Source organism: Rhipicephalus sanguineus, chromosome 11, assembly GCF_013339695.2.
Source record: "Rhipicephalus sanguineus isolate Rsan-2018 chromosome 11, BIME_Rsan_1.4, whole genome shotgun sequence".
NCBI lineage: Eukaryota > Metazoa > Arthropoda > Arachnida > Ixodida > Ixodidae > Rhipicephalus > Rhipicephalus sanguineus.
The window spans coordinates 91,612,909-91,636,573 of NC_051186.1; the positions used below are offsets into that span (position 1 = coordinate 91,612,909).

The 23,665-nt window shown below is 49.2% G+C and overlaps 1 protein-coding gene across 4 annotated transcripts in view; it reads right to left on the reverse strand.

Annotated features, from left to right (window-relative positions):
- The window catches only part of LOC119373547 (uncharacterized), an 89,189-nt gene extending 66,633 nt beyond the window's left edge, over positions 1-22,556 (reverse strand). The window contains exon 1 of one of the 4 annotated variants that reach the window (XM_037643600.2): positions 22,327-22,551. In XM_037643600.2, the coding sequence (XP_037499528.1) occupies positions 22,327-22,443 (117 nt within the window). In that variant the 5' untranslated portion in view covers positions 22,444-22,551. Of the gene's footprint in view, positions 1-7,857; positions 7,923-22,326 lie in introns of those variants that run through there. The other 3 variants (XM_037643602.2, XM_037643604.1, XM_037643603.2) reach the window with 3 other exon arrangements.
- Between the last annotated feature and the right edge of the window lie 1,109 nt (positions 22,557-23,665).

A 23,665-nucleotide genomic window follows, 5' to 3' on the forward strand; every position in this document is an offset into this window, starting at 1 on the left:
ATGGTTATTTTGCGACAGCGGACAACGCGACAAATCGTCGGCATCTTGGTGTTTCTTACCCGACCTGTATGTGACAATGTAGTCATACCCCTGGGGTCGTAGCACCCAACGGCCGAGGCGTCCTGACAAGTTCTTCAGAGAGGACAACCAACAGAGCGCATGATGGTCGGTCACGATCGTAAAACGGCGGCCGTACAAGTAAGGGCGAAACTTTTGCACAGACCACACGATGGCCAGACATTCTTGTTCAGTGATGGTGTAATTGCGTTCAGCTGGAGAGAGGTACTGGGATCGATACCCAGCACCTCCACCACTTGTGAGACGACGTCAGGTGACGGAACGATTGTTGTATTTACAGCAAAGGCGCGCGAACCAAAAACCGAACACCGGCGATCCAACAAGATGATGATGATTACGATGATTTGTATGCACAAGTGAAGATGATGACCGACACAGTCAGCGCTCACACTATATATATATATATATATATATATATATATATATATATATATATATATATATATATATGCGCAAATTTAGTTCTCACGTACTCCGCCGCAGCCCCTCGGGTAAACTCTATATTAAGCCGCCACTTCAACATACTTCACCGAGTAGTCGACTCTACCGTATTTCAAACCACTGGCTGGTCAGGGCGAAAACACAGAAATCTTACAACCATCAGGGCTGTCGACCATGCGGGAAAGCTCGCTGCAGGGTGTGCAAACACATGGTGACCAGAAATACAGCCGAAGCCTCCTATTCCGGTTTTGAGTATAAAATTAAAGACGACCCTAATTGCGACCCGTGCAATGTGGTATACAAAATTCGCTGTGAAGTGTGCAAGCAGGAATACGGTGGACAGACAGAAACTGCGTTCCCTTTACGTTTTAACAACCACAGGGCATACGTGATAGGCCTCCCTAATTTCCTGTTCTCCACACACGTTAATCTGTCTGGTCACTCTTTTGAACAGATAAGTGTTACACTTACACAATCCGGCTTCCAGGACACACGGGAGCGCGAACAGCGGGAGTCATATTTCATAAACAAATTCAAATCGCTCTCTCACGGAATCAACCGGAGCCCTGGGCGATTGATGTGCCTCCGTGACCACTCGTAGCGCCCAGAAAGGGAATTATTTCTTTAATGTATTTATTTATACACACGTTAGTCCAGACGCACGGGACGCTAGGAAACGATCGAGCGCGTGAAAACAGACCCAGTCGTTACCACATGTATCAGCCGGCTCCACACTTTTTTTTCGTTTTTTTCCAAAAAAGAAGGGGTGGGCGCACTTTTAGCCTTCTATCGTGGCCAGAGTCTTCCCACAGCTGGAGCGGGTCGTATGTCTGTACGCGGCCTGGCGCCGCGAGCTAACCGCCGAGCCATCTGAGCTTGTACGCCGTGTGTGTGATGTGTAGAAGCGACATTTGTCTTGACCCCTTGCTCACGCCGCTTTTTATCTACCGTACGAAGATAAGACGGGCATAGCCCGCCGCCTCTCCTCCCGCTGTTCTTTCCCTCTCTCGTTTTGTCACTGTTGCTTCCTTCGTCAGTTCTGGCTTCCTTTTTCTTTTTTTAAGTGCGAATGCACTTCTTAAGCGACCCCGAAAACTCCGCCGGCATCCGCGCTCCTCCTCCTCTCCCCTAGTAACGGCGCGAGGAGCGAAGAGGAGCGTCTGTAGCAACGGCGCAGCGACGTCACGCCCCACTTGACTGAGCGCGCTCCGCCCTCCGCTCCGTGGCTGCGCGCGCCCCGCGCCGGCTCCGCACCGCTCTGCGCGCGCCACTCGGGCGGTCCACGAGGCCCGTTCCAACGGTTACGACGTGAGGACCGAAACCTGGGTGCCCATCGAGATGCACTCTGCCAACGTTACCGTGGACCGAAAGGCCGGCATCGCTTGTAAACGGACGCAATTCCCCCTCGTCCAGGCCAGCGCCATCACCGTCCACAAGTCTCAGGGGGGAACCTACGCCTCGGTTGTGTACGACTACTCGAAGACGCACCCGCAGAAGCTAGTCTACGTTGCGCTCTCTCGGTGTACCAACCTCAACGGACTCTACCTCACCAACGCCGAGGGAGACCACACCTTCTACCACAAGCAAGAGAACCCCGACAAACCCATGGTAGATGAGTTTCGGAGGCTCGAGAATCACCGTCTCGTCACCGTCACGCAGCGCTACCTCTCCGCTCTGAGGGACCAGCAGCTCCGCAGGGTGTGCGAGGGTGGTTGTAGGGAGTTCACGCTCGCACTCCTAAACGTCCGCTCTCTCTCGGCGCATGCACTGGACGTTGCCAAAGACCCCGTACTCTCCAGAGTTCATCTCCTCTGCCTCACGGAGACCTGAAACCGCTCCTCCGGTGACTGCGCTGCCGATGTCGCCCTGAGTGGCTACGACCGCGTGAACCGGGCCCTCGCCGAGAGAAGGGCTGGTGGAGTGGACGTCTTCCTAAAGCGCTACCGCCCCTTCAGTGAAGAGCTCAGGCGACAGGAGGACCGGACCCAACTCCTGGTCTTACAGCGCGCCGACCTCGCTCCTGATGCATCGCCTCGTACGTGTCCCACTGACGACCCGTGCTCCTTCGCCCGGAGTGGAAGCCGGGGCGAGTACTGCGGCGTGTGCTTAGTTGGGCACCTCTACGCCAACGTCCTCTCGCATGACGTGTGTACTTCGCCGCTCAGAGACGAGTCGCCGTACGTCTCCGTGTACACCAGTGGCTACTCCGGCGATGCCGTCCTGGTTGTGACCGTCTACCTAGCCCCGAACCTCTCGCGAGATGCCGTCTTGGAGCAGATGGATGCGGCGATGGAGAGTGTGTCTGTGCGCGCGCGTCCCTCGGTTCCGGTTGTGGTGGTGGGTGACTTTAACGTGGACGTTAGAAAGGACAATGGCTGGTTGGTTGACCACATGCTGAACAATTACTCGATGACGTGTCTGTCTCTCGAGTTTCCGACCACGATCAACGGTGGCTTCATAGACTTGGCGTTCAGTAGGAACTGCACGGTCCGCGCCGTCTTGCCGGATCCGCTCACCGTCCATTTCTCGGATCACAAAGCGCTTGTACTAACCGTGAGCTACAACGATAACACGAATAGGTGCTGATCTGTAGTGACGTGTGTATTGTGTGTATGTGTGTGTGTGACGCACTGGCGAGGTGCATTAATGCGTCATACGAAAAGCGTGAATTGTAAAATAAATAAATATACTTCATATATAAATGTGTGTGTGTGTGTGTGTGTGTGTACAAATGCATCATGACAACAACACTTTACATCATTAATTACACTTAATCATCATCATCAGTAAAGTGCTTTGCACTTAAAAACGGCCAGACCTCCGTGGGTCGGCTGGCGCGTGCTCTCTCGCTGCCGTCTCCTTTGCTCGGCTCTGCAGTTTAGTCGCGCGCGCCCCCTCATAGCATCACCCCGTGCTTCGCACTTCCTCATACTCCCCTTCGGGGAAATGCGGTTTTTTTTCTCTCTTTTTTGCTTTTTTTTTGAAAGTATCGTCTGGCCCCGAAACTGGGTGGGCGGCCCTTGTGCAGCGGGTTCGGCAGTGGCCGTTTCATTTCAATTAGATCCTCTGAAGAAGGCTGGTCCTCCAGCCGAAACTGTCAGGGTAAAATAAGTATTTGTTTTGTTTCCTATATTATAGTACGAAGTTTTTCACAATTTTTATTACGGTAGCCAGAAGACGTTCTCTTTATCGATATATATATATATATATATATATATATATATATATATATAGATATATAGCGAAAGAACGAAGATAATGACAGGGGCTCAATGGTCATCCCGAGCGGAGGCACCACGAAATCTGCGTCCGCACACCACCATATTCTTCGCCCTGTGTTCATTCACGATCTGCCTCTGTTTCTTAGGACTCCCCAACAAACCTCATTACATTTGGTGGACGTGCGAGGTACCCAATTCGCCTGCGCCGTACATTGCCGTCGACCATGTTAGCTCACGTTGCCAAACAAACGCCACCTCTCGCGGCCGCTGTTTGACCCGGGCCTGTTCATCAGCTAGACCCCCCGATATTTGAGGGCACAGAAGACCAGGACGTCGAGGACTGGCTGTCGTCCTACGAAAAAGTTGGTAGACCCAACCTGTGGGATACCGCTGCGAAGTTGAGCACTGTCAACTTTTACCTCACCAACATGGCGAAGCTGTGGTACACGAACCACACGAACCAATATCAGCCGTTTTCCGTCGCCCTGCCGTGCGGAAGTTACGCGCCGAACACCGTATGCGCACATGGGCACAGGAACCAGGTGAAACTTTCACCGCCTATATCGAGGACATCATCGACCTCTGCAGGCGGGTCGACGCCTCAATGAGCGAAAGTGCCAGGATACAGCACATCATGAACGGTGGCAACGACGATGTTTTCAAGAATGCTCCTTGCGAAGTCTCCAAGCACGGTTTCCAAAGGGGTAACTGTGTGCCAGAGCTATGGCGAATTGAGGAGGTAACGACTTCTCACGCGGCGTTCATCCCAGACGATCCAACCACTCACCGCACTGCACGTCCTGCCTGACCAGTCGTACCTTCTCGCACAAATGAAAGATTTCCTGCGTGAGGAAGTGGCTCGTCAGATTTCTCTCCGGCCGTTTACTCAGCGCCAAGAGCTCTCACAGCAGCACCCGCTGCAGCACCCAACCCCGTTGGCTCCCGTGCTCCAACATGTGCTTCAGGAAGAGATTTCCGAGGCCATGCCGGTGCCATTTCCGCAGCACCCTGTCGCCGCGCCTCTTACCTACTCTGAGGCAGTAAAGCGCCAGCAGCTACGCCAGCCCTCGCCGTTCCACGGTTTGCCGTATACCTCAGTTCCGACTCAGCCGTACGCCACATGGGCTGCTCCCATCGCTACCATAGCTTCGACTCAGCCGTCCGGCCTATGGGCTGCTCCCATCGGTGGAAATGCCTGGCGAACGCGTGATAACCAGCCGATCTGTTTGGCATGCGATTGCCCTAGCCCTATCGCCCGATACTGCCGTCGTCGCGTGCCAGTCTACACCGACGCCCATGCACAGAACAACGCCGTGAACCATCCCCTATTTAGTTACGAAAGTCCGGATCCTCAATCAAGCACCGTCACCCTGTCGCCGCTCCTTGTCACCAATGCGTCGTCGGCCAGCCCCTGAAAATGATGCAATCTAGCCGCCGAAGTTCAGGAGGCAAGAATTGCGCTGTCGAAATGCTCATGTCCTCGAACTTTGCCGTCGAACATTGTCGACGTTTTTGTAGAAGGCGCTCATGCGTGTGCGCTTGTCGATACTGGTGCTGCTGTTTCCGTTAGAGACGCCAAACGTTACCGCAAGCTTCAAAAAATGACCACACCTCATGATAAGTTGTCCTTATCATGGAGAACCTGTTCAGCCTGCACTGCCCGACTGAGTCGGGCACCTGCACTGCCCGACTGATCATCGCGAGGGACCACTATATCGCTGAATTTATCGTCCTTTCATTCTGCTCTCACGACATTATACTTGGCTGAAATTTTTTGTTGCGTCATCATGCTGTTTATCAACTGTGCCAGGTCTGAACTTGAACTCTTGCCATTCTACGACCAGCCTTACAACAACAATCAGTAACCCGCACACAAACTACTTGTCAAAGAAGACACTGAAATTTTCCCAACAGCAGCTCTTCTGCTACCCGTGTTCTGCGCCGGCATTTGTGACGAAGCTGCCTTCTTTGCACCATCAAGCCTCTTCCTCAGTCGGAAACCACTTCTTCTGCCTTATTCGATCCTCTCCATTTGTCAAGCAAACAAAGCTCTCTGCGTCACCAATCCCTTTCCGTATCCCATACGACTGTTTAGAGGTGAATCTCTTGGATATGTGCAGGCCATCGACAAAGGACAAATTTCTACCACGCAGCAAGACTGGTCTTCTATCGATCTCGACGCTATCTTCTGCGTGCGCTTAAAAAGAGGTCACCGGCGCTTACAAAAGAGGTCACTCGAAAAGACGTGTACATTTTGCACAGGATTGACGGCACCCTTGATTGTTGACTGAACACAAAGCCGCGTATGAATGGCTGTAGTTGGGATGGATACGCGCGCTGAGTAAACACCCAATCTTTACTACCACACAATGGCAAACGCTCAACTTACACATTAATGCCGCGCCACACCTGTAAAAAAAGGAAGTGAATTGTCACAATTGCTCTAGAGTGCTGCACTGAGCTTATAAGCACAACTGTAGTTGTTATCCACCGACATTAAGGACGTATATTGATCTTTACGACATGGGAGCGTAATGTCCCCTATTGAGCAGTGTATTAATGAATTCGGCGCTGTTCCCTTCCAAGGCGAGGCAGGAACTTCCCGAAATAATGTTTTAAACCTTTTAGAATTTACCCTAAATTCCACTTTTATCACCTGCGATTGCGAATACGTTTTTAGAGAAACGGCGTATGTATTGTCTCATGCATCGCTCCCATTCTTAGCGACTTTTATTTATCCTGTTTAGACCATGAGATATTGTTTCAAGTGCAAGGCGCCACGGTCTGCAAAATTTTTAGATACGCAGATGACATCCTTATAGTTATTGACTGCCCTTCAGACCGTTTTCTTATAGATGCAAGGAGAGCGTTAGACATAATTCAAAAGTGCCTACTTCCCCTTCAAGCTACACATTAGCTGCCGGTGGAAGGGTATATTCACTTCGTCGATGTTAACCTAAGTCTTCAGGATAGCCACACTGTTGGTCGTACGAGCCGCGAGCCAGCAAACCACTTTTGCCACACATGTCCGCACATTCCAAGCTTGTTAAGCGGGCCATTATCACTTTGTGCCTCAAAAACGCCTTCAGAAAGTCTTGCTGTCACGTGGTGGTCGCAAGTTTTGAGCAGCAAACAGAACGTTTTTCTTCGGCAGGATATCCCAAACATGTGCTGGTGTCTGTGGCGGAAAGAAATTGAAGAGAAGCGCGACCCAGCGCGAAAAAGGCGGTTGCAGATGTTGGTTCAGGCAAGCGCGCCAAAGTAGGTGTTGTACCCTACACGCACTGAATATCCCATAACTTCAAGACAATAGGCCAGAAGACGAACGTAAAGTTGTGTTCTCGGCTCCCAGCACGCTTGGGAAGCTGTGCGAGCTGACGGATCCAAACGCCGTTCCGGAAAAGAAGTGCACTAAGTGGCACCGAAACAAGTTGAGTGTATCAAACATGTGGTGTACAGGCTCCTCCTTTCGTGTGCCTTGACGAGGGCCACCAGCAGGGCGCACCGCTCTGTGCCGTCTACTTGCGTCGAGAAATTTTGTAGGCAGAACTTCACGTGGCTGACCTGCTAAGCGGTCCTGTGGAATGCTGCGTCGTTCGGGTACGACTGGGTGGCTCCGACACAACTGTGGCGAACATTTATGTCCCTCCGCTCAGACAATGCAACTCCGCGAGCCGTATCTTGGCACGTGTTCATGCTTTTAGTTCGCTGCCAGTGGACACGGACCAGAAAAAACTAGGAAAACAACACAGGGTGATGCGCAAACTCACAACTACCTTATTTCAATCATGTACAGCCTTATGTACGCACGAGAATGAAGGAACACGAAAAGACGGGGGGGGGGGGGGGGGTACAGTGATAAGGCAGTAGAGCACAAAATTACGAAAAATAAACATATCAGGGCTTGAAACATTGTCACCGAAACGTGTCAAGAAATTACGTATGCGGTGATACGGTTTTCTTCAAAAAGTTAATTTCTTTTTTCAGAAAGGGCGATCGAGAGTGTGCTCATGCACCCTTCGTTGATATGCATGCAAACTGCTTCGGTAACTTCTCTCTGTTTTACCGATAGATAGCGCCAAATCTTTTGTGTCAAGGAACCTCGCCGTGCACTTACATTCTGCGCGGTGGGAAGCCAAATGACCAGGGTGCATTAACAACGATATAGCGTATGCAATTTTACTCTCTCATTATTGTACCTCCCCGTTTGGCCTATGTACTTCCTATTGCAGGAGAGGGGGATGTCGTAAACAACGCCTTCTGAGCATTCCACAATTTTGTTTTTGTGCCTAACACTACAGCTCCTTTCGTTCCTTCCGCTTTCACCACTTTTGACCCTTTTTCAAAGCCCTTTTAGTTTGTTTGGCGCTGAGAAAACAACTCGTAGGTCAGACCACTACGTACGTCAAACAGTGATGTTCTTGAGGGCCGAGAACCTAGGTCTATTATTCGCTGACAAGGCATGGCAATTCGTGCTCCTTTACGTGACCGAATTGAAGATGAAAGGCTTGCAAGCCATTTGCAAAAATTTGAATGCGGTTGAAGGAGGAGCACAAATAAGTTTGAAAAAAGCACGGTCGAAGGCTATACAAATGTACCTCGACATGGGGTTGGAAAAATTGGGGAAGATCATGAAGGCCTGCACACATCTTTCACTAAAACCCTTTTTCACCGTTAACACCCACAAGCAAGAGAATCCTTTTAGAGCAATCGTTGAAGACAGAGGGAACTGGCAGAGGCACATCGCAAGATTTTTGTAGAGACAGCTGTCATTTCTCAGCGCTGAGGACCCTTTCCGCATCCGAAGCTCGGAATAGCTGACGGCGTTTCTATCTGGGACCATGCAAGTGGAGTGCGTTTCAGTGGACGTTAAGGACATGTTCTTCCACATTCACAGGCAAGATTTACTCAAGTCTGTGAGGAACGCTGTTCAGCACGTTGGCGAGGCCAAATTTGTGAAAAAAAGTGAGACGCGCATGCGTGATATCACTGACTTTTTGAACTTGTATTTGACTTCACTATATATTGGATTTGAAAGGTCTATATACTCCCAGAAAGACGGTATTTCCATAGGGTCCTGCATAGCGCGTATCCTGTCAGATCTGTACATGGCCAAAGGAAACAGATCTCTGGAAACGCTTCGCGAACGAGGCTTTCTTGCCTGCTTTAGTTATGTAGACGATTACCTTCCTTGCGCCCCTATGGAGGAGGAACATAATCATTTATTGAACGTTTTGCCGTTGTTCCAAAGCCAATTTGAAGGCCTCAAATTTACGTTGGAATTCCCAACCGGTGCTGTTGTACACTTGCTCGATATAAAAATATTTCTTAACAAGCATCATACATGTTGGGCATATATTCCTAGGGGAGAGAAAGAACTAGTTAGGTTCGATTCTGGGCAGTCAAAACTGGTAAAAATCGCAGTGGCTTTGCTTTGTGTGCAGCAAGCTATCAAGAAGTCGTGCTTCCACACGGCACCGGCCAGCCCTGAACACAGACTTTCAAGTTAAAAAGGCGTTGCACCCGGATAAGGTTATCTGCTCGGTTGCTGAAAAGGTCCTTGCAATCTTCACTACTGCAAAGCTTGGAAAGACAGGCTGTCATTCCCTACATCCATAATCTATCTATCTATCTATCTATCTATCTATCTATCTATCTATCTATCTATCTATCTATCTATCTATCTATCTATCTATCTATCTATCTATCTATCTGTCTGTCTGTCTGTCTGTCTGTCTGTCTGTCTGTCTGTCTGTCTGTCTGTCTGTCTGTCTGTCTGTCTATCTATCTATCTATCTAAAGGAAAGCTCATGGCACATTGTGCGCCTTTAAGACAGCTACACGGTGTTATTTCTGCGTGCCCGGGACCTGTGTGCATGAATAGTGATCACAAAGGAATATGTTCATTTGTATTAAAGCTAGCGAAGGTTTCTACGGGCTGAAAGCTGAACAATATGGGAGCTTGATGAATGCTTGCAGAGATTCTTACGCAGCCTGGCGTAGACCGACATTATCAAGGCAATGACATCTCTGTTGGAGCGCCACTAAGATTTATCCAGACTTTACCTCGGAGCCAGCAAAACGGGGTTACTGAAGGGAAGGCACCCATTGGAGAATAAATTTTACTTTCTCTGAGGGCGTATTGCGTGCTTCATCTTAACGTCCACGTATGTACATGCCATACTTTTGCAAATGTTTCAGCCTGATCTTTAGGTACATTTTAAATGCGAAGCATTTCTTTGCGAACCAAAGCCACGTTGACCGCTTTAATATCCATATATCTCTCTTCCTAGCCGCCTACTTCTGGGCGCTCCCGTGGTCACTTCCTTAAGTTAGTATATACTAAAATTGTCGTAGGAGGAGATGAGTGTATGTCGAACAGGATTCACAGGGCGTAGCACGAATAAGGTGACTTGCGCGTCTCGTACGTCGTGAAACCCTTTCCACCAGTTACGCGCATGAAACCCTTTCCACCAGTTACGCGCACTGCATACCCGTATACCACGGCCTGTGGTTACAGTGTAATAAACTTACTTGCACATTCTAGTACACTAAACTGTGGTTTAAGTGAATGCGCCATATGTGATTCATAGTTTGTATCAACCCAAGGATAGCGAGGATAGAATTTCGGAATCCTGACACCATTGCGTTAAGGAGCGCGTGTTGCAGAAAATCCGTTGTGGGCGCTTACTGCGCTGTCGATAAACGAAAATTCCCCATGGAAGTAAAGCCTAAGAATTACGCTCTCAGGCATACCGCATAAGAGGCAACTATGCTACCAAAGAGCTACGCGAGCTCCTCAAACTTCTAACGATAAGTACAATACGCAGGCGTCATTTTGGGCAACGGGAGCTGCGGTTGTAGTATTTCCTATACGCATTTATAACAACGTAATAGGTTTTAATTCACAAGCTACAGACAATCATTGCTGGAATCCGCCGGCGATCGTTAATTATCATATTCTCCTCGACAGCAGCATACACTTCGTTGCGATCAAACTGACATCGCTTTAACATAGGTGCCGGCGTTACTTCGGGCAATGATCTACCCTTTACACGCAGGCGTAGTCAACGTGCCTGGAAAGTCCGCTATATGCGCACAACTACTAAATTTACCAAAAGAAGTCGATTAAACTCTGAACGCTTGACTCAGTGTGAGAAACCCGGCGTACGCTGCCACTGTTCGACTGCTTCGCATGAGATCGATTCCCCGAAATGCGTAGGATCGGCGAGAGCTTTTTATTTTGAAATCGCGAAGAGTGGGTCTGTGTTACATTCTATTCAATAGGGCATAAGCAGATGGTGCACTTCGCATTTTTACGCTGAATTCTTTAGAGTCCATGGTCACTAATTCATCTACCATGTCTAAAACAGCGTCAGGGCCCAGTGACTGCCCTTGACCTTTTCGATAGGTTCAAGTTCACGAGAAGAATTGTGTTTGCGTGCGGTATTGAAAATGCTGCGTTTGTTTTCCAAAATGAAGCCATTATATTTATTCTGTCGATCTTCGAATAATAATAATTGGAAATGTCCGGCGCAATTTGAATGAAATAGCCAACACTATCCGCAAAACATTCGGAAGTTCTAATATACTCACACCCCTACGCGATAGCGATCCTGTGTTGCTAATGAGGGGGGAATAGCAATTTAAAGCACTTCACAGTAGGAGATAAAACCGACAAACTCATCTCTAGGCAGGACGAAACAGAAAGTTGTATGGTGGAATTGTATTGAGTGTAGACGAGGTGCAAACAAGTAAACCTAAGATGTCGTTTCTGCTCTCGTGCTTGACTCACTCATACATAGCCATCATGTTATCCCGCGTTAGGTTTGGACTCTCGACCGCGCCCTATAGTATTACCACGTGGGCTTATTCATTGCATTTTCATGTGATTGTGTTTCATCTACAAAAAATATGGCAGCTTCGCACTCGTGATGCGAAGCCTGAAGGAAGAGCGCAGCTGGGTGGCTTTCCTTGTGCCTCCTTATCAGGGGAATGCTTTGCATGCCTCACAAAACAAGAAATTCAGCCGTCCGCGTCCTGACGGTTGCAGAACCTGCCGTTCATGTTCGTCACCCACCCGTGTCATGGCATACCAATTTTGGTGTGTATCCAATTAACAAAACGGCTGCAAGCGCACCCAGACAGTGAAATGTAAATCATGCCGTACATGACATGCATGATTTGCGCGTTGGGACCTGTCATTTATGTTCGTCAAACAGTCACGTCACACAATACCACTTTTGGTAATATCAAGTTACGAAACGGCCGTGAGCGCACCAATAGTGTGGCAGGTAAATCATGCTGTACATGAAATGCATGCCATTACTGTAATGTCACCGCCTGCCACTGTTTTTCATCATCCAGTCTTGTCGCGCAATACCAGTTTTGGAGTATATCAAGCTAGGAAAACAGCCGCGAGCGCACCATGAGCTTGTCATGTAAATCGTGCTGTACATAAAAGGCATGTCATTATTCTCATGTTACCTAGGTTTAAATGCACATATATACCCTATCAAGTGGACGGGAGGATGACATCCGCCGTAGCTCAGCGGTAGAGCACCGGACGCGTTGTTCGAAGGTCGCAGGTTCGGTCCCTGCCAGCGGCAAGTTATCTTTCTGTCCACTTTACTTTCTTCACATTTATATTCCGATTATTACCATTAACATCTCCTATACTTTCCTTGACATTATTATCTGTTAGTTCTCATTAATATTGTGTCTAACAATGAAAAACGAGCCCTCAAAACCCATCTTCTTTCTTTCATTCATAGCAAGGGTCTCGTTTTGGCAGACTTGATGCCTTCACGTAGTATGCAAGGGATTATTGGTCAGCCGCCAGCTCGTAAAAAGATCACGTGCTACATGACGCCAAAAGGCAGAAAAAGAGTGTTCCACACTCGCCGCCATGGCTGCCATGGCCGCTGACTAACACTCCTAGGTTTAACTGCACATATATACCCTAAAAAGTGGACGGGGGGATGACCGCCGCCGTAGCTCAGTGGTAGAGCATCGGATGCGTTATTAGAAGGTCGCAGGTTCGGTCCCTGCCGGCGGCAAATTATTTTTATGTCCCACAGGTCATGCACCTGTCCTGTTGCTTTATTCTACTAGTCCCACGTTTTTGACCCTATTTGTTTTCAGAAAGGTGAAAGCTTCGATGCCGCAGGTTTAAAGAGCCGACGCGCTTTACTGCTGATCAGATCATCCGACGACCGACGACAGTGCTTGCCGCTTTCAGTGTACAGCGTATATTGCTTGTACTTAAACGTTTTGTGTCCAGGGCTCAAGTTCACCCGAATAAAGGGCGAAGGCAGCCGAAGGCAGCCTTCGCTTTTGACAAAGGCAGCCTTCGTCCTTTGATGTGACGTTTACGAAGGCAGCCGACTGCTGTCTTCGTCAACGTCACGGCCACGTGACAATATATTAGTCTAGCGAAAAGGCCGCCGGCGCACCATGAGTGTTGCATGTACGTCATACCGTGCAGGACATGCATTTCATAATTTGCATGTCACAACCTGTCATTTATGTTTTTCATACAGCCGTATCGCGCCATATCAATGTTGGTATATATCCAGTGAAGGAAACGGTCGCGAGCGGTATGAGCGTGGCATGTAAATGGTTCCGCACACGATATGATGTCATCATTTTTCGCATTATTACCTGTCGTTTATATTCAGCACATAGGAATGTCACGCCACACCAGTTTTGATATGTATTCATTTAATGACGCAGCCACGAACGTCCCAACACCGCGTCATGTAAATCATGCTATACATGACATGCATATTGCCACGCCCGCTTCATGTTTTATTTTGATGTATTCGGCTTTGAACAGCAAGGACGGTTAGCAACGCTCGGCGTTGACCGTGCCGCAGTGTTGAGGAAGCTTCGCGATTGTAGTAGATCATTTTGTTAAGATTGCCCGCAGGACGCGAATAGTCTAGATTATTCCGGAGCTTGCGCGACCACCAGTGATAAGACTGGAAAGTTCGATGCGTGATGTGTAAAAGAATGCACGTCCCAGCCATGAGCAGTTGATCGACGGTCGACGCTCTGTTCGCCGCTATCAGTGTATTGCTGTAGTTTGACTTTCAGTTTCCCGGCCAGGAGTTCGGCCAAATAAAGAGTCATTTTTGACGTGCTGACTGCTGCCTTCGTTGACGTCACGACCACGTGACATCTGGGGGAGGTGCTGCTTCGTCCATGTTCCGGACGCCCACACGCAGTCGGGATTCAAGTTCAAGTAGTCGAGAAGAAGAACTGCAAGACACCACAGACGGTCGAAATAGCCGCCGGCAGCTAGGACTCAAACCAGAGTACGGACCTCTTCCCGGCAACGCCAGACAACCTAACGCTGTGACCCCGACTGTAACGATGACCACCTCAGTAGCTCCAACATCGATCCGGCTACATCAGCCCCGGGAGCCGCCAACCTTCCACGGGTCATCGCTAGAAGGTCCTGAGAGCTGGCTGGAAAGCTACGACCGGGTCGCCGTTGTCAACAATTGGACAAGTGAAGTCAAACTACTGCACGTGTATTTCGCTTTACACGTGTATTTCGAACCATGTCCGCTCGGACATGGTTCGAGAACAGAGAAGCCACGCTGACGACCTGGGACCTTTCTCGCGCCGCATTTATGGACACCTTAGGCAGCGTCGTCCGCAAGGAAAGAGCCGAAACCCTGTTGGAGACCCGTGTAGGCTCCCGAACGATAGCATCAGGATGTACGCCGAAGAAATGGCCCGATTGTTCCGGCACGCTGACCCCGCTATGTCCGAAGAAAAAAAAAGCTTCGTTTCTTGATGCGGGGAGTGAAGCAAGAGCTCTTTGCCGGAATTGTACGCAACCCGCCCAAGACAGTCACGGAATACAACCGCCGCATGCCGACGACGAACTACGGGGAAGCACGTGCGCTGGGCTCCGACGACTTGCGTGAGACGATAAGGGCGGCCGTGCGCGAACAGCTCCGAAAGATGTTTCCTGCATCGAAACCCGAGATTCATTCCATAGCTGACGTCGTTCGCGAGGTACTTCAGCATTTGCTGGGAGTTGCTGCACCGCCGCTACCTGAGCCGGAAGCCATGAGCTGTGCTGCCGTCGCACGCCATGCTGTCGCCACTACGCGCAATCACCAACGCCCCGCGCCGTCGCAGTTCTGTCGCCAGACACTGCCGCCACCTCCGACGCCATCCCGCCCGCCTGCAGGTTAAAGCTACACCCCCCGAAAGACCGACGTTTGGTGCGCCCCTGACAACCGCCCGCTCTGCTACCATTGCGGGGAGGCCGGCCACACGTACCGCCGCTGCCAGTACCGACAGATGGGGCTATGCGGATTCACCGTCAACGCGCCGCGCCCGCAGCCAGGCGAATGGCCTCGCGACATCGACTACTACCTCACCGGAACACAGTGGCAAGAACGACGACCTTGCCGCTCGCCGTCGCCCAGCTGCTACATGTCACCGCACCGTCGGCAGCACACTGGCCTAAACCGGGGCCGGTCGCCTAGCCCGTACCCAGGAAACTAAGGGCAGCAACCGATGGAGGTGCGGTTACTGTACGACGAAATGCCGAAGTTCTTCCGCGGCTGTCGATGACGACAACGCGACGAGAGCTGCAGAACATGACGCGAAGCAGACGAAGCCCTGACGACGAAACCTCGGCCCTGAAGAAGACCCTTTGACGCGACGCAGAAGCAGAGGGACAAGCCGACCTAGCCGTGACCCGAGGCCGTGATTTAACCGCAACACAAGATGACGGATTAGCGACCTCGACGTACTACTCGACGGCCACAAAGTCACCGCTCTCGTCGACATTGGAGCCGACTATTCCGTCGTCAGTGGACCATTCGCCACAAGACTGAATACAGCTAGGACCTCTTGGCAAGGCCCCGAAATCCGGACCGCTGGGGGCCATCTAATAACTGCGGCTGGAGTCAGCACTGCAAGTCACCATCAATAACCGGACTGATTCTGTGAGCTTTGTAATCTTACAGCCTTGCTCCAGGGATGTGATACTTGGGATGGACTTCCTAAGCCACCACGGCGCCGTCATCGATCTGAGGTCTGAGTCAATAACACTAACCTCAGAAAAAAAACGCCAGGCCTGCGCTGAAACCGCAGCACAGTCACAGCGAAAGCTGGAAGAGCGGCGTTTCTAGAGCCCGTTAAGCTCTCTTGGGGCTACAATACAAGTACACTAGAAAAGTACCCACTACGCCACAAATCAAAATTTTTGTGAAGTTGGGAAGCACCCACAAAGCCATTATTCGTCATTCTATGGAGAAGCGAGGCACCAGCTGCACGTCTGTAAGGCATTACGTGCACTTTGTTGACGTGACGACTGATGACGATGAAGAATTATGGCTCAGCCCTTTGTAATGGGTTGGAATCTTTAAACGGCCCACCAGTTATGTAATTTGCATTGGGTGACGCCCGGTCGCTATTTCCCTCTCCCGTCATGCTGTATACGTTGACGTGGAAGAGAGACGGGGGGGGGCGAAGAACTTTATTGAGACCCCGAGGTAATGGATCATGCGCTTATGAGCTTCCTTGGCAACCAATACAAGCGCAATTGCGAGGAACCCACTACGCTATAAATCATTGTAATCTTACTGAGACCCCGAGGAAGTGGATCATGCGCTTATGGGCTTCCTTGGCAACCAATACAAGTGCACTTGCGAGTAACCCACTACTCTATAAATAATTGTAATTTTTTAGAAGTAGGGCAGCAGGCACTGTGCCATTTTTCGTCATTCTACAGAGAGCGTTGGTACCTGCTAAACGCATGTAAGGGATTATGCGCACTTTGTTGATTCTGCGCCTGGTGACGATGAAGAATTATGGCAGAGCCCTTTTGTAATGGGTTGGAAGCATTCAACAACCTACTCGTTGCGCAATTCGCAATTGTTTGACGCCTGGTTACAGAATTCGCGTTGTGCGACGCTTGGTGCTTATTTTAATCTTCTACCACGCTATATTGCATATGCTAATGTGGTTCCTTCCCGACATGAAGCCTGTATAGGACCTTTTTGCAATGCAGTTTCAAGCACCGGCATGGCTCAGAGGTTGAATACTGGGCTCCCACGCAGAGGGCCCAGGTTCGAACCTCGTTCCATCCTGGAATTTTTTTCTTATTTAGTTTTTTTTCTTATTTCGAGCGATACTGGTTACGGACACCGGCGGCGGCGGCGGCAGCGGCGGCGGCGGCGGCGGCGGACAACAACGGCGCCAAAAACGGCCGGAGAAATGATCTCATAACAGCTTTCGCTGTAAAAGCGCTGCTGCCACACACGACGCCAGGAAACGCCGTATTGAATGTGATATAAGAGCACGTCACCATTCCGCCTATCTCTAGCATCATCATTTCCATCGGCACCGAAGAACCCGCAGACCTTGAAGGTGCCATCGAGGGCGATCAGAACCTACTTCTGAACCGTCAGATTTGCGTCGCAAGAGGCATAGCCGAGCTGTGTGATGGCAAAGGAAAGGTAGTGCTGACAAACTTCAGCAACGAATATAGGCACCACAACATTGGTACAACGGTCGCCTACATCCACGAATTCGTGGACGCCAGCAATGCTTTCGCCCTCTTCGATGCTACTGAACCTGCTTCGACGGATCGACGAACCCAACCCGACTTCGACGTCAACCCGAGCCTCCCGAAGCACAAGCAATACCAGCTAAAAGCCCTGCTACTACAATTCAAGAACTGATTCTCGTCGTCGTTAAGAGTTCGACAGACCCCAGACACGAAACATCGCATCATTACAGAAGAAAGTGCCCGACCAATCCGTTAGAGCCCGTACCGAGTTTCGACACGAGAACGCGAGGCCGTCAAGAAACAGGTCGACGAAATGCTACGCGACGACATCATCCAGCCGTCCAAGAGTCCGTGGGCGTCACCTGTGGTGTTAGTGAGGAAGAAGAATGGAACCCTACGTTTTTGCGTCGACTATCGTCGCCTGAGCACGGTCACGAAGAAGGACGTGTACCCTCTCCCACGAATAGACGACGCCCTAGATAGACTGCACAACGCCAAGTACTTTTCGTTGATGGACCTCAAGACCGGCTACTGGCAAATCGAAGTCGACGAGAGAGACTGAGAAAAGACTGCCTTCATAACACCAGACAGCCTGTTCAAGTTCAAAGTCATGCCCTTTGTTTTTGCTCGGCACCCGCGACTTTCCAACGTGTCATGGATACAGTACTGGCTGGCTTGAAGTGACAGACTTACCTCGTGTACTTGGACGACGTCGTTGTGTTTGCCTCAAACTTCGACGAACACCTACGGCGGCTTGAAGCTGTACTTCAAGCAATAAAGAGCTCCGGACTCACCCTGAAGCCAGAAAAGCGTCGATTTGCATACGACGAGCTCTTGTTCTTGAGACACGTGATAAGCAAGTCCGGAGTACGCCTTGACCCGCAGAAAACAGTCGCCATCGCTACATTCCCGTCGCCTGCGGACAAGAAGGCGGTGGGTCGATTTCTCGGCCTGTGCGCCTATTAAAGGCGGTTCGTCAAAAACTTTGCCCGCATCGCCGAGCCACTTACTAACCTTACCAGGACCGACGTCGAGTTTTAGTGGGAAACGCCGCAGGAGGAAACATTTCAAGAACTAAAACGACGCGTGCAGACGCCTTCGTTTCTCGTGCATTTCGACGAATACGCCTAAACAGAAGTGCACACCGACGCAAGCAATCTAGGACTCGGCGCCGTTCTTGTGCAGAGGGCTGACGAATTGGAAAGGGTAATCAGCTATGCTAGCCGGTCGCTATCAAAGGCGAAAGCCAACTATTCTACGGCAGAAAAAGAGTGCCTTGCCATAATCTGGGCTACATCAAAGTTTCGCCCCTACCTTTACGGCAGGCCCTTCAAAGTTGTGAGCGTCCACCACGCCCTGTGTTGGCTAGCTAACTTGAAGGACCCTTCAGGTCATCTCGCACGATGGTGCTTGGGACTTCAAGAATTCGACATTACCGTCGTTTACACGTCCGGAAGAAAACACTCTGACGCCGACTGCCTGTCACGCGCCCCCGTGGACCCGCCGCCGCAAGACGACCAGGATGATGACTACTTCTTGGGAACCATAAGTGCCGACGACTTCGCTGAACAACAGCGGTCCGACCCGGAACTCCGAGGCCTTATGGAATACCTCGAGGGCAAGAACGCCATCGTTGCGAAAGTGTTCAAGCGAGCACTGGCGTCGTCGGATCCGTGGATGAGAGGGCTTGCTGCACGTTTCGTGAGGAAATGCCATCGGTTACGTCAGATGCAACGCAGGAGTTGCCGTGGGTTGCATGAGACTCCCGCCATGGTTCGCCCGCGTTGCATCAGGCACCTAGGTGGTGTTGACGCTTGTTGAGCCAGGCAGTCTATTGATGTTGATGCCACTTACGTCAGACGTTCTACCACCTTGAATATCTTGCCGAAGCAATGAAGTTTGGGTTAGGTGTCGTGGCATACCAACACACCCGCCACCCGACAATGCACCGAATAGCCGCGCTGCTTCCACGTGGCTCGGATGCCAGATGCGCTCCTTCGCCAGGTCCATCCTGGTTAGCCTCACGTGTAATGGGGGACATGTGGATCCATGCAAAGTACCGTAAACAAATCCTATTCGTCAGACTGACTTGTCGCCAGATATGTCGGCTAGCTTTGCTCGTCTCTTCTGGGGATCTTTAGTCTCATCGCTTGTTGATCGTTCTCCAACTTGCCAAGAACAGTCCGACAATAGACAACACACGCCACGAGCAAGTGCCCTCGGTCACTCGACAGAACACCAGACCTAAATACCATAGATACTCCTAGCTACGTGTCTGTCAAAATTTTGGATAGACGGCATCAACAGATGGTGCGCTTCGCACTTTTACGCTGCATTCCATAGTGTCCTTGGAAACCGATCAGGCTGCCTTGTTTAAAATAGCTTGAGGGCACAGCGGGGGCTCAGCGAACTAGGCCAACCTGCGATCTTCAACACTTACACACCTCTGCTCGCTTCCCGTGTTTCTTGGCAACCAAAGCGCACCGCGAGCGGGATTCACATCGCAGTCGCACTTTATCAGAATTTTCAATACGAGATTGATTTATTTTGGATTCATTTATTGACATTGACGGCCACCTCGCATAGCAAGATATCGCGGCAGTGAGTACACACATATTGCATGCGCTCAATCAGTTGAATGCATATTACATGCCATATTACAAAAAAAAAACGCCAGGCCTGCGCTGAAACCGCAGCACAGTCACAGCGAAAGCTGGAAGAGCGGCGTTTCTAGAGCCCGTTAAGCTCTCTTGGGGCTACAATACAAGTACACTAGAAAAGTACCCACTACGTCACAAATCAAAATTTTTGTGAAGTTGGGAAGCACCCACAAAGCCATTATTCGTCATTCTATGAAGAAGCGAGGCACCAGCTGCACGTCTGTAAGGCATTACGTGCACTTTGTTGACGTGACGACTGATGACGATGAAGAATTATGGCTCAGCCCTTTGTAATGGGTTGGAATCTTTAAACGGCCCACCAGTTATGTAATTTGCATTGGGTGACGCCCGGTCGCTATTTCCCTCTCCCGTCATGCTGTATACGTTGACGTGGAAGAGAGACGGGGGGGGGGGGCGAAGAACTTTATTGAGACCCCGAGGTAATGGATCATGCGCTTATGAGCTTCCTTGGCAACCAATACAAGTGCACTTGCGAGGAACCCACTACGCTATAAATCATTGTAATCTTACTGAGACCCCGAGGAAGTGGATCATGCGCTTATGGGCTTCCTTGGCAACCAATACAAGTGCACTTGCGAGTAACCCACTACGCTATAAATAATTGTAATATTTTAGAAGTAGGGCAGCAGGCACTGTGCCATTTTTCGTCATTCTACAGAGAGCGTTGGTACCTGCTAAACGCATGTAAGGGATTATGCGCACTTTGTTGATTCTGCGCCTGATGACGATGAAGAATTATGGCAGAGCCCTTTTGTAATGGGTTGGAAGCATTCAACAACCTACTCGTTGCGCAATTCGCAATTGTTTGACGCCTGGTTACAGAATTCGCGTTGTGCGACGCTTGGTGCTTATTTTAATCTTCTACCACGCTATATTGCATATGCTAATGTGGTTCCTTCCCGACATGAAGCCTGTATAGGACCTTTTTGCAATGCAGTTTCAAGCACCGGCATGGCTCAGAGGTTGAATACTAGGCTCCCACGCAGAGGGCCCAGGTTCGAACCTCGTTCCATCCTGGAATTTTTTTTCTTATTTAGTTTTTTTTCTTATTTCGAGCGATACTGGTTACGGACACCGGCGGCGGCGGCGGACAACTACGGCGCCAAAAACGGCCGGAGAAATGATCTCATAACAGCTTTCGCTGTAAAAAAAGCAAGCAATTGCCGAAACACACTCTAACGGTGAGAGTTCAATAGTGAACCTAAATAAACAACCCCTTAACAAATTCATCACATGGTGCCTTTCTCAAGGACCCATCAAGGTCATTTGAAATCCAAATATATGAGATAAGGGTTAACCCTCAACAAGTCCTTCGATGAATTCAAACCAACAAGGTTAAGATGATGACTTCATCGAGAGAGAATGAGGGGCACCATATTTGTCAAGGAATGTTTATATATATATATATATATATATATATATATATATATATATATATATATATATATATATATATGTTTTCGCAATCAAGAGTGGTTTGATAAGGCGAACGAAATACGTAGAAATTTTCGTCGCCAAGTGTGCAATGGGCAGATCAGGCAATGCCTCGCGCGCAGTTGAGTACTCTGCCGTAGCATACTTTGGGTTAAATGTCAACGAGATGGTTTGATGGAGTTATTCTGAACAAGGAGAAGCGCACCTCGAGTATTAACACTTGTGTAAAATAAATGTCGGTGACGTTTACCTAACAGCGACATCGACATGTGTCAATTGCGACTTGGCTATACATAAGAAATTAAGTTCGACAAAATCACATGGCCAATCGAAACCTTCTACTACACGAACTTTTACAGACATGTTTAAAAGCTCTTTGTAAACGTATCATCATTCACTTATACTCCATGGCGCCCTAACATGATTCTTCACTAATCATTAAACTTCTCCCTCATTTTTCTTCGAAAGTTCAGCTCAACATTTTTAAGAATCATTATCTATGGCCAACACGCGTATAGGATGATCCCCATTCAAACATATCGTTTCACATGGCTGTATGTTGTAGGGACAAATACACCACAGTGTTAAAAAATACGCGTCTAGGACAATTATGGGTACTCGCTGGCGTAGGGGCTTCGATGGACTGTGTACAAGACTACCAGTTGTTAACACAGCCCAAGTAGGACATTTCGTCCTGCTTTGCACATACCACAGCTCTAACATTCGTTGTTGCCAATGCATCAATACAGCAGTGTGAACACTTCAATACACCAGCGGACTTTTGCCTGCATTATTCATAACAGTTAGGTTCCGGTTTTATGCTAATACACTTTATTCGGCAGGAATCGTAAGTGACATATTGTTAGTCGGCTGAATTCTGAGCGTTCTACTCTCTCCTGACACTGTATCAACCGCATGAAAAACTTGCCTCGGCGATGTCTTCATCCTTTTCTTCTCTGTGTGACTGCCCTGACTGCCCAATATCCAGCACTGTCATGAGGACTGCAAAAATAAGCGCATCGCGAATACGCATAGCCGTCGTCATTATTTTTCAAAATGCGCAGAGCCTCTCAGGTCGGGAAAATACTCCAAATCGTAGTGTTTATATACTAGGAAAGAACAAAAAGGTTGCCTGCTTCCGAAACAGTTGACGTAGGAGTGTACCGCAGCGCTGATTACTAACACAAACATATTTGTGGCTGCAGCTAGGTCGTTGAAAAGGCGAAGCCGCTGCGAGGAAGACTTGGTGTCTACTACGCATTTCCTGCTTACCGCAGCGGAAGTCAAGCGTGTCAAACCAGGTGATGCACAAAAGTCGTCATCCATCAGTGCTACGAGAAAACAGAAGTTTATGCACAAATACTGAGCGAACAAATCTTAAGGACTCGATTTATTTTTGTGCGTCAGAGGCAACCTCTGAAGGACTCCATTAAGGTTATGTGTTAAGAAAGATGCTTATTACTAATTATAGTTGGTATGCTACGACAAAAGTTAAAAGCTGTGAAAGAAATTTCGTAGTTTATAGCAAAGAAACAAGCGCTCAACTACTGCTTACGGTAGCGGAAGTTCAGCGTATTAAACCAGGCGTCCTGGATTATGCATGAGCTAAAATGATGTTATTTCTTCTACAAAATCTTGTTTGTCGCGAGTAACTTAACTGCTGTCAGATTGTCTAGACATAACTGCGGTATGGTTCCACGCTCCGTGGCTTCTGACGATGAAAACTTGTGAAACGTGCGAAATTCGTGAAACACTGGTGCTCACGCCATAACCATACGGCTCGAATTTGACGATGCCCTCATTCTTAGAAAAATGTGGTAACTTAAAGTGCAATCGGAAGAACAACAGGGCCTGCAGGATTAGCTCACCTGCAAGAAAGTTTCTAATAAATAGTGTCTTAGCCAGACAGGGATGCCATATGAGTTTAATAATATTTAAACTAGGCTAGTTCGTCCCCCATTGACGTCCGCAAATATTTTTTATTCACACATCTGAATGTATTCTGCCTTATTTTTACTTTGGTATGGTGTGATGTTGAAATATTTGTATAGCGACACCAGCAGCACTTTACTGCTCCACATATATTAGAGTTAGGGTAAATAATTGAACGAATGCATCGCCTTCACCCACAAGCAATGCTTGTCCGCTGTGAGCACACGCTCATGCCTTGTTTGCAGCACATGAAACCTCGACATAAAAAGGCAGTAGGGAAGTTTGAAGTGCCGAATTATTCGATTTTCTCACCGCATGGTTTGGGAATTCGTCAG